The sequence below is a fragment of the Eutrigla gurnardus genome (genome assembly GCF_963514095.1).
Source record: "Eutrigla gurnardus genome assembly, chromosome: 11".
Taxonomy (NCBI): domain Eukaryota; kingdom Metazoa; phylum Chordata; class Actinopteri; order Perciformes; family Triglidae; genus Eutrigla; species Eutrigla gurnardus.
Window position 1 is genome coordinate 4,164,927 of NC_139925.1, and position 11,906 is coordinate 4,176,832.

Sequence of the window (11,906 nt, forward strand, 5' to 3'; positions counted from 1 at the left end):
AGATTCACGAGTCGTGATTCCTCTAAAAGACAGCGTTACCAAACATTCCATATGTCCTTCTGTATCTGGTCAGCTCTGGCTTTGCGTATGCTATATGGAAAGTGTGTGTGGGGGGGCATGTTTTCTCAAGCTCGAACTGGAACCTGCCCAAAGCTATAAAAGCGCTCCCAGTCATAAAAAACTAGAGGAAAGATATGTCCAGGTGTTTTCTGTTGGAGGTGAATGAGGGGGGAGTGGAGAACCACCGGCTCGCCGTTGTAAATCCTCCTCGCTTCCTCTTTGCTCACCTTTTGAAAAGTCGTGTTATTTCTGACTAGTCTGAGGAAGAGGACTGTGCTGCTGCTGACGCAGGTGTGAGGACAGAAGGACGTATGTTTATGTCTGCATCCAGATCGACCTGTGCCAACGCCGAGCTTTCCTGCCGCTTGATTAACGAGCGTGGGTTCTCATTAGACGTTTGAGAGGGAGGGGAGGGGGGGAAAGTGGTCGAGGCCTGAAACACGAGCAGTTGTTAGAAGTTCTGCTTCCTGTGTCTCGTTAAGAGTTTATTATCTCCTCGCTGTGAGTGTTATTTATTCATTACTCTGAGTTGGCTGAGAGGATATCCTGTACTGGAAAGTGAGGACGAGAACATGACAGATAAGCCAAAACCAGACACAATCCTGAAAACACACAGCGGCCTCATTCACCGAGCTGCTGCACCGCCTAGTCTGTTACAAGGTGAACAGTGACACACTGTGGCGAGCGACGGCGCTGCAGCTGTCATGAAAGCTACAGTCACCATTGATTTCAAAGAACACCAGAAACCCATGATAAACAACAAAACAGGAAACAGCAGCAAAGAGTTCCTACACCTTCTCCAAAGTCAAAGTCAAGCACTTTCCAAGCATTTCCAGGTGCATTTCCATGCTTTTCCAGCACCTTCCAGCTGTGGTAAACTCCATATGTGTATCAATCCAATGGTCAGTATTCAGTCTACTTATTATGTCACTTGTTCATCACATTAAATGAGATGTTATTGTCCTCTAAACAACCAACATGATGTTTGGAGACAGCTTTTTACAGAAGGACCACAAATGAAAGGAAAACTAATTCCACTAACAGATCCACAGAAATATAATCACCAACTATCTTCATCATCTGTTCATCATCAAGAGTCATTTTTCATAAAGAAATGTCAGGAAATGCTGTTTTCAGTCCCTCAAATATGGAGATCTTCTTTTCTCCGTTATATCATAGATGTCATCATATAGAACAGACATTTCAAGCACTTTATTCTAAATCCAAGCACTTTTGAAACCTTGATAAAACACCACACTAAAAATCAAGTGTTTTCAAGGATTTGATGTTGATTGCCTGAAATAACATACATACATACATACATACATAAACAAACAAACTAGATTCAAATTTGGTTCTTGTTCTATATGGGGTAAAACGTTTGATGAATAAGCAAAAATACTTCCTGATAAAAGGGGAATCATAGCAGTATGTGCTGTAATTCCGCTGTTACTAACCCTGCTGGACATTGCTCACGGATGCACTTCCACTATGGCTGCTGTACAACCTGTACAACCACCAATTCATTTAGCACAGGACATGAATTTATCAACTAACCTTCATAGAGACTTACCCCGACTTCAAACCCTTTTAGTTTTGCATAATAACTTCATGTTCCATGAGAAATCCTGCTTGGTTTTAACGTGCCAGCTGTCTGTTTCATCATGTAATGTTGCTCGGCAGAGACTGTTGATTGTCTTACTATTACTCTTATCTGGAAATGTGCAACCTAACCCTGGCCCTGAACTGCAGTACACTCAGACGCCATCTGATTTTAAATCTTTATCTGGTCTTAAAATCGTTCATCTGAATGTGCGCAGCCTGTTATCCAAGATGGACATGCTCCGGATTTGGGTTAAATCATTAGATCCAGATATTGTTGTAATTTCTGAAACTTGGTTGACCAAATCTATTACTGATGAAAACATTAACATGGTTGGATATAATGTTTATCGCACAGACAGGCCTAAGAAAGGTGGTGGTGTTGCTGTTTATATCAAATCAAAATTTGATTCTTGTGTAGTTCAGTCTGAATCCATCTGCAAACAACTGGAATTTTTGGCAATCAATTTGGAAATTACCAAGGGCCTTTGTATAACAGTTATTGGGTGCTACAGGCCTCCATCTGCCACCAAGGAAGCATTACAATCTTTGAAGCTTCTTCTGTCCAGATTGAATTATAGTGAACTTGTTTTAGCTGGTGATTTAAACTGGGATTGGCTTAAACCAGTTTCTGATGACTTCAAATCCTTCTGTGACTCCATCAATCTTACTCAATTGGTCAATTCACCCACTCGACCAAACCTTCAAAGCCCTGAGAAGTCCACCTTGATTGATTTAATATTGACAAATGTTCCTCATAAATTTTCATCTCTGGGGGTTTTCTGCAATGATTTAAGTGACCATTGTGTTGTTGCTGCTATTAGAAACACTAAGGTCCCTAAAACAAAACCTCGTATCATCGTAAAGAGGAATCTGAAACACTTTAATGAACAAGCATTTCATCACGATTTGTCTAACTTTGACTGGAAAAAAATAGGACTGATCTCTGATGTAGAGATAGCTTGGTCATTCTTTAGGGATGGTTTTATGGATATTGTAAATAAACATGCCCCCTTAAGGAGATACAGGATAAAAGGGCGAGAAAACCCCTGGTTCTCCCCAGAGCTGGCAGACTCCATTCATGAGCGAAATCTGGCTTGGGCCAAGGCAAGAAAAACAGGTTCTACCACTGATTGGCTTATTTTCAGACAACTGAGAAATAAATGCACCTCTTTCATCAAAAAAGCCAAATCTGAATATTATTTGTCTGTCACCACTGAGAATTTAAATAATCCACAGAAATTTTGGAAAGTTATTAATTCCCTTACTGTGAGTAAAAATTCTCAAGCTCTTCCTTCTTATGTATTAAAGGATTCTGTACCTGTCTATGACAGAATGGAGGTATTGAATTGTTTTAACAATCATTTTGTAACTTCTGGGTTTCTGTTTGACTCTGTGGGTTCTGTCTCTGTGAAACCCAGCACTGATTTCCCAATGTACAAGGGACAGCTTTTCAACTTTGTACCTTTCTCTGTTCAGGAAGTTCGTAAAGCCCTTACAGTCTTGGATCCTAAAAAATCTTCTGGACCCGATTTAATCGATCCTTACTTTTTGAAATTGGCGGCTGATTTTATAGCAGAACCTCTTGCACATCTTTTTAATCTTACAGTAGAAACAAATGAAATTCCCTCTGTATGGAAATCAGCTTTTGTTCTCCCTTTATTAAAAGGAGGTGATCCAGTGATTTTAACTAATTACAGACCAATATCTAACTTATCAGTGTTGGCCAAAATTCTTGAAGCTCTTGTGAGTGAGCAAGTAAAGGCGTTTTTACAATCCAATAGTATTTTATCTAAATATCAGTCGGGTTTTAGGAAAAAGCACAGCACCATCACAGCTGCAATGAAGGTGGTAAATGACCTTTCTGTTGCACTTGATAAGAAACAACACTGTGCATCACTTTTTATCGATTTGTCGAAAGCGTTTGACACTGTTGACCACTGTATTTTAAAACTTAGACTCCTTCAATCAGGACTCTCGGAGAGAGCAGTTGCTTGGTTCACCAACTACCTTAGTAACAGGACTCAGTGCATTAAATACGATGGTATGTGTTCTGACATTGTTACTGTCCACAAGGGGGTGCCACAGGGTTCTGTACTAGGTCCCCTCTTATTCATTATTTATATTAATGAGCTGGGCTCAAACATGACAGATGTCAATTTGCACCTTTATGCTGACGACACAATCATTTACTGCTGTGGATCAACTCTTGTTCAGGCCATTGAATCCCTGCAGAAAGCCTTTGTAGCTGTTCAGCACTCATTACTTAAACTGAAACTTGTTCTTAATACAGACAAGACTAAGCATATGTTGTTTTCTAAATCCAGGAAGAGGCCACAAATTGTCCCCCCAGTGACCACTCTTCAGGGATATGAAATAGAGGTGGTTCAGGAGTATAAATACCTGGGTGTACTAATTGACGACTCCCTCACTTTCAAGCCGCATGTGGTGAATCTTGTAAAGAAGCTGAAGACAAAACTGGGCTTTTATTTTAGAAATAAGCTTTGTTTTTCGTTTGATGTAAAAAAACGACTAGTAGCTGCGACTTTTTTACCCTTGTTAGATTATGGAGATCTTTTATACATGAACGCCCCAGCTCAATGTCTTAATATGATTGATACTGTTTACCATGCTTCTCTCAGGTTCATCACAAATTGCAAATCATTGACACACCATTGTGAGTTATACGCTCGGGTTGGATGGACTGCTCTGGCCACCCGTAGGCTTAGTCATTGGTTTATTTTTATATATAAGGCAATACTTGGCCTACTGCCTTCTTACATTTGTGCTTTAATTGCATTGAGAAGTACTGGTCCTTACTCTTCCCGGTCAAATAATTGCCTGTTGCTTTCTGTACCCTTTGCACGTACCGAAATGGGAAAAAAGGCTTTTGTCTATGCTGCACCGTCTGCATGGAATATGCTCCAAAATGACTGGAAACTGGCAGAGTTAATTTCATTGAGCTCTTTTAAATGTAAGTTGAAAGGACTTGAAGCTGATTCCAATCGATGTTCTTGTTTTTAATGATTTACTGTAAAATCAATACCTTTGTTTGTTTGTTTTTTTTGGTGTTTTAATTGTGTAACTGTGTAATTGTTTTGTATATGCTGCTGCCTATCTTGGCCAGGTCTCCCTTGAAAAAGAGGTTTTTAATCTCAATGGAATTTTCCTGGTTAAATAAAGGTTATAATAAGTAACAAGTATTTTACTTCTTTCCAGTAACATCAAGGACAACGGATCAGATTTCTCACCTGGTTTAGGAGCTGCTGCTGCTGCCGTTCTCTCCTCCGTGACAGACACCGGATCCTTTCTCAGTGTTTGGGAGTCGGCGGGAGCGGCTTCCTCCTGCACCTCGCCGATGGCGGGACACTCCGGTAGCTCCTTCTGAATGTCCGTGATAGCAGCACACTTCACTTTTGATAGACAGCCTTTACTTAGCTGCTGGGGACCTGCGACGCCACACCCCGAGTCCATCGGCTCCCCTGCAGGGCACAAAAAAATAGTTATATCCTGCCATAAGTGTAATTAATTTTTGCCCATCTCTTACGGTAGCTCCAACCCCAAACATGTGCTGCAAACCAAGACAGGGAAAAAAGCTATCTGAACATGCAAACTGTCCAAAAAAATAAACACATTCTCACCATCATCCTGTCCTTTTGGCAGTTCCCCTTTGGAAATGAATTTGCTCATCTTCTTCAGGACTTTCTTGTGGGATTTGGAAGGCTGGAATTTCAGTACGTGACATCTTGACAGAGCGTAAAAAGGGTAAAAGTTTAGGTTAGAACAACATATATTAGTATATACTTTAATACAAACAAATCTTTAATAGCTGATTGGGTATATCTGTGAAACTACCACGGGTCATCCTTGTGTATCCCATGTTATTCTGGTCTTATCGGCCTTAATGTTAACTGAATCACAATTAAAATTACCTGATGGTATACTGCGGACAGCACGTCTTGCTCATGTTGGGCTTATAGACATATTTCCCACTTCTGTAAAAGGAAAGAATTGATTACCTTCAAATCAAAACACATGATCAAGGATTTGGAAATATCCTAAATGCTATTTCTTGAACGATGGATGTAATTTAGCAGGATTTTGCATGCAGGTTTCTCACCTTCTCCACCCTCGGTCTATGAGGTCTTGGTAGTCTTGTACAGTCATAGTGTGAGACCACATCCCTGTAGAGAAGAAAAGAAACATCTTACATTTAAAACGTTTTATTGATTACATATGATTTCACACTATACTTTTCAAACATCCATCACTCCTAAATTGATGGAAATTGTTTTAAAACAGTCAGAAAAGACTCGGCTGGATGAAATAAAGCTCAATTAAAGCATAAAGTTATAGATATTATTGTATCTAGCCTGAAATAGGAGGCATGTGTGCCAATAAGGAGTAAGGAGAAGCTAACCCAGAGTGTAGTGGGAGGTCCACATGTTTTGTTTCAGCTTAAATCACAGTTCACAGCGTCCTCTCGAGATTCCCACGGATTTGTGTGCACAGCAGCTTGGATCCGACTTCCCAGAAGTGAAGTCTGAGCTCCCGGTTTTAACTGCTGACCTTCTCCTACGCAACCTTATACACACTCTCTGCACCAAGACACCAAAGGTCTCCATGGCAAGACCGTATCGGTTTACATCTAAAACAACCAGGAATTCACTGTACAGCAGTTCACACACAACACACACCCAGTATAAATGTGTAATAGTATAATGTTCTCTGTCCCGGGAGAACGCCGGTTAATTAGAGGCATCACAGTGGGATCCGAGAGAGAGAAGCAGACTATACAACAGGCATGGGATGATGAGTTCAGGTTATTAAAATACAATTATAAAATGATTCACGATTTTATCCCCATAATCATCAAAATGTGCTTAAAACTCTTAAAATGGCACTAAAACATACTGGTATCATTTTACATTTTATTAAGAAACAAATGTTTTTATTGCATCACAGATAAAACAAACATGTTTTTTTAATGAACATCTTTTTCAGTGAAAAACGATCAAATAATCTTAAACAAGTTGCATAAATAAAAAGAATTAAAGATTTTTGCATCCTGTATTTTTTTTTTTTTAAGGCTCTTTTTTCACAATTTTGTCTATTTTTTTAAATGCAGCAGGTAATCTTATATTAAAGATCAGATATAATCAGCATAATAAAAAACATTTATTGTTAACAGAGTGTGTTGAAATCTTTGGCCTTACATACAGCACATTTTTCCAAATCATTCAATCAGTTTTGCAGCTACTCATATTTCTGTATGAACGACATTAACAGCATTTTGAATGTAGTGAATAATATCACACCGTATCAAATGCATTTAGAACGCTGTGTTAAATGTATTACATTATGGGCTGTTTTGTAGGTTTAAAACATTAAAAATGAAAAATGTTCATCTGTTATCGTCCGACTGAAACAACAGAGCAGAACAGAAGGACGCTGACAGAATGAAGGAGACCTTGTTTTTTTCAGTGAAAATGAAAATACACGGCATAAATCTATCATTTAAGATCCTTGGGGATTTGTATTTAATGGCGTCACAATATAATCCCTCAGGGGTTTCTGTCTTATGACCCCAATTCTACGTCCCAAAAATTCTCATGACCTCAGCCAGCACAGAGCTGTAGAGCATGAAACACCAGAAAGCATTGCTCCAAACAACATGTAAATACGATCTATTTTAAAACCTTGCACACCAAGTGATCATCATCCTAAAACCTTTCCAGAGTAAATAGAGAGCGAAGGGGCCAATCAAATGACACAAAAGGTCCCAAAAAACCTGTCAGGGAAATCTGACCTAAAACGAGGCAGGAAGTCGGAAAGAAGGTTCCAGAGTACAAATGAATCGTACCACGTGATCTTTTTATGAGTGCAGCATCTGCCATCATCACGGCACAATGGGAGTGCCTCACTGTCCACACCTGATCCAACTCTCAGCCCCCCCCCCCCCCCCCCCCCCTTCATACAGACAGACACACACACACACACACACACACACACACACACAGAGAGGAGGGCGGATGCTGAGATCCATGTTTGCTTTAACACCACTGATAGCATCGCTGCACCAATCACGTACAGAGGAAAACATTATCGCACCTGCTTGGAAAGGTTTACAGTACAACAAAACACATTATAAGAACAACCATAACTCCAGTGTTTTCCCTACATGCACCTAGCATTTTATTTTTTTAAATAAGAGGAGGGGAGAGCTCCGTCTTATCTCTTTAAAAAACGAATGCAATATTATTTTGCAGGACGCTTCATATCCAGGTCAATTCACACACCTGTGAGTAAAGCATATAAATGGAGGAGAGCTCTGTCTTCTCTTTAGACACTAATATTATTACTGATGCTTCAAATGTACTGTACTTAGGCCTCAGGAGCCCTTCTGGTGCCGGCAGACACACAGAAACCTCCCGGCAGGGCGCACAAAAGAATTAGTGGGGAAAAGAAAATGTCACCTCCGCTGCTATCCTAGTGGAAACACTGTTAACCCTGTATCCTAAAATATACATATATATCTGGACCTTGGTGGCGTAAATGGGTTGTTTTCTATCCTCGTAAGTCTGCTGCACTTTCATTTAAAGTGGCAGTCCGTAAGATTTGAGATGCCAGCGGCCTCTCTGGCGGTAGATGGAACTGCAGGCGAGCCTCTGGGACTCATCTCCCTCACCCAACAGTGTGACTGTCTCTCATCTGCGTGATGCCTTCAAATGCTCCACACTGAAAGGAGATCCGTGGTTTCCCCTCGTTGGCGGTCACTTTGCTTCTTGATGACTTTCCTTCTTCACTTCCATTAGTTTGTTGTTTCTTCTTCTCCAGACTGGAAGGTGAATGGTCTTCTTTCTCTCCCTGTTGGTCCTCCATTGTGAGTCAGCAGTAATGAAATGTACCTGGTCAAACACTTTAGACTATGGAGCCTGACTAGCAGTTGGAAGTTATCGATGTCCGATTACAATGAAAAGCAGCATACTTTGGTGAGTAGCTCCACCTGGGAGACCAACCGCTGCTGACCGACGTGAAAAGCCACTCATTTTGAATTTCTGGCGGGAATGTGGCCACTGAGACACGAAGATCCTATTTCTGGGCAAAGCAGCACAAGCACTTTCATTAGTGGGTCACATGATCCACCACCATTGTTTAACCAACTCTTTGATAGATAGGAACTTAAAAGACAGATAGAAAATGTAACAGACTATCACTTTAATCTGTATCCACACGATGAACCTGTACCCTTTTAACCCCGTTACTGGCCACGATCAGTAGTGCAGTCTCCCTTCTGCCGTGCCCAATTGATGCAACACTTCCAGATTACCACCCTTATCTTAGATTAGACAACGCTCTCGTCTGCGGGCTCTGAGCCCAATAGCTCATTGACTGCATTAGCAACTGCCTGAACACTAATTATAGTCAACCTCTCTCACCCCTGTGCGCCAACTCACACGGGAAAAATCCCTTCTCCATCTTCTTCCACAGATTTCATCTACAGCTCGACATCCAATTATGCCTTTAAATAAACGGATCTCGACATAAAGTACAGTCAATTCTCTTTGCAGCATTTATAAAGAACGTTTATAACAGGCATGGGATGATACAGACATCTCATGTTACGATTATCCTGCATATTCACAATATAATGCAGATAACCTTCAAAATATTCTTACAACTCTTAAAAATGAAACTGAAAACATACAGAAATCACTTGAGCTGATAACTTTTTTTGTGAAGATCCGTTGTAGTGAAAAACAATAATTAAACAATAGAAAAGGTAAACATAAATCATAAGATTCCCCACTTTTTTTGTCAGTTTTTTGTATTATTATACGATATTTCCACCACACAAGACTCAACATTCAACAATGATGTGTTTGTGAAAGTCTGACGTTAATCTGACAAACTGATCCATAAATAAACAACTCTGTTACCCGTCACTTAAATGAGATAGTGGTACGTCAAGTAAAAAGAGTGGTGGCACAACATGTGAAAATAAGACATTGTGAGAATTAGGATAAAATACTCATGTTAACTGTCATTATGAAATGCTTCTTTTTTTGTCCTTGTTTATTTACATCATCACTTCCTTTCCCACTGCCATCAGACTCCTAAACAGCTGATAGGAGTATCATCATGGACTACATTATATAATCTCTCTCTAAATATATATATATATGTGTGTGTGTGTGTTGTAATAAATACTCCGCCATCTGTTTCACTTTGTTGTCATGTCACTCTCTAGTAACATAAATGTAAACACGCGATATCAGCGATATCATAAAATAGGTCTCTCGTTAGCGTCTCAGGTCTGACAGACGACATGAACGTGAGACAGCTGCACTTCAACATCCTCTTTTTCCCCCACAGCGGTACTGCTCCTCGGCTAGCTTGATGCTAGCAGGATGCGAACTAGCTAGCTAGCCTACTGCTACGCCGCTAACGTTAACAGCGTTTGCCTTCGTGAAAACATTATGTATGTACAAATAGTGATCGATTAAAACAACAGCAGCTCCACCCTTTACTTAATTATTAACTCGGATCTATTTGATTTTGTTTCCCACAACGATGAAAAAAGTGTCGGGCTGCTAAGATGCTAGCGCTAAAAACTAAGTAATGTTAGGTGGAAGCTAACTTGTGTTTGTGTGTGTGGCACACAATTAAATGTAATGACCTTGCGGTGTGAGTTAAGTAACTTAAAAATAAATAATGATATTGGAATATCGGTGCCACTATTAACCCCTCTGTTGAAATACCCAGCAGGTAGGACGGGGCTAGCATGAGCCAGTTTTTCGGCGACACTAGTTAGCTCCGTTTCTTCGCTTAACGTCACGTAATTAGACCACTTACCGTGAGAGAAGTTCCCTTCTTCATTCTTACAGTAGCCACACCGGTAACCGGAATCCCCGCCGAAGTATTCAACTATAGTGTAAGACTTGTTTCCAGCCATCTTTAACATTGAGTCAGATGACAGCTAAAGTAATTTGCCCGGTGTCCGCCGGGCAGCAAAGACTGTAGCACCGCACAGTGCTGGATGTCAAAAACCCCGCCCACATACCACAACGTCATAAGTGCTGCGTTAAATGTCAACTGGGAGATTTGGCAATTTTGGTTTATCCAGCCTGGAGATGTTAGTTTAGTTAAATCTGAATATCCACGCACCACATAAACATTGCAATCTGTATGTCAGCTCCCTGAACTCACAGCCCCCCATATGTTTTCAATGTTTAAAAATTGTACAAAATACAACATTTATCGTAGCAAGAAGCTGTAAAAAAAAACAAACAGGAAATTATCGTTTGGATAAAACTACTATCAGATGGTACCTGAATGAATCATGTGTCAGCAAAGGTCAGGAAGAGTGTCATGCTGTATATACACATTTTTGTACCGGTATTTATTTATTTTCTGACATACATGATATTTTTATGACATATCCTTTTTTTTTTACACATACTGTACAGTGATATTACGCTAGATATATTGTTCACTACATTATTGTTATATTTGGTTTGAAGGTAAGACAAACAAACAGCTGTTCTGCAGGTTTTCAGCTGTTTGTTGAACAGTAGAAAGAGTGTAAAAAGACCGGGTCCCGCTGTGTTACTCAGGCTGCACTACAGCGTCTATTCACAGGCGCGATCCCACTACTGAGCGGCACGGGGGCTTTGACCTGCTCCGTCTCCGACCTGGGCCGGTGCACCCCACCTTAGACGACCTGCCGGTCCCGGGCTCCCCCAGGACCACCATACCGATACCGAACTTAGCAAGGACACCCGATCCACATAGTCCGCTGCAGCTCAGAGGTCCTGAGCTCAAACGGTCCTCCAGCCTCAGCCTCCCGGGGACTTGGATTACAGGCGCGCGCCACCGCACCCGGCGATACCTGTCCTCATTCAGAGAGGTTTTGGTGCTCTTGAAGACGTGACGTCACTACGCTTCAGTGGCATCACGTGACGAAAACAAACCTGGCAGGTGTAATGATGAAGGCTGATTTAAAAATATATATATATATACTGTGTCGGGAAAAAATCTGAAAAAAGGTCAATAAGTATGTAAAAAAAAACTACAAAAAGGCAAATTATAGTATGTCGAAAAAAGTTGCAAAAAAGTCAAATTATAGGATGTCGAAAAAAGTCAGAAAAAAAGTTAAATAGAATGTTGAAAAACTTTTTTTTTTTTTAAGTAAAATTGTAGTATTTTAAAAAAATCTGAAAAAAAAGATTATAGTATGTAAA

General features: G+C 40.3%; 1 protein-coding gene across 4 annotated transcripts in view; it reads right to left on the reverse strand.

Annotated features, from left to right (window-relative positions):
- The window catches only part of ate1 (arginyltransferase 1), a 55,486-nt gene extending 44,806 nt beyond the window's left edge, over positions 1–10,680 (reverse strand). For all 4 annotated transcript variants that reach the window (XM_084020702.1, XM_084020701.1, XM_084020700.1 and 1 more), the window contains exons 1-5: positions 10,519–10,680; positions 5,783–5,846; positions 5,595–5,657; positions 5,304–5,407; positions 4,914–5,144 (exon numbers count right to left, since the gene is read on the reverse strand). In XM_084020702.1, the coding sequence (XP_083876828.1) occupies positions 4,914–5,144; positions 5,304–5,407; positions 5,595–5,657; positions 5,783–5,846; positions 10,519–10,627 (571 nt within the window). In that variant the 5' untranslated portion in view covers positions 10,628–10,680. The remainder of the gene's footprint in view (positions 1–4,913; positions 5,145–5,303; positions 5,408–5,594; positions 5,658–5,782; positions 5,847–10,518) is intronic.
- Between the last annotated feature and the right edge of the window lie 1,226 nt (positions 10,681–11,906).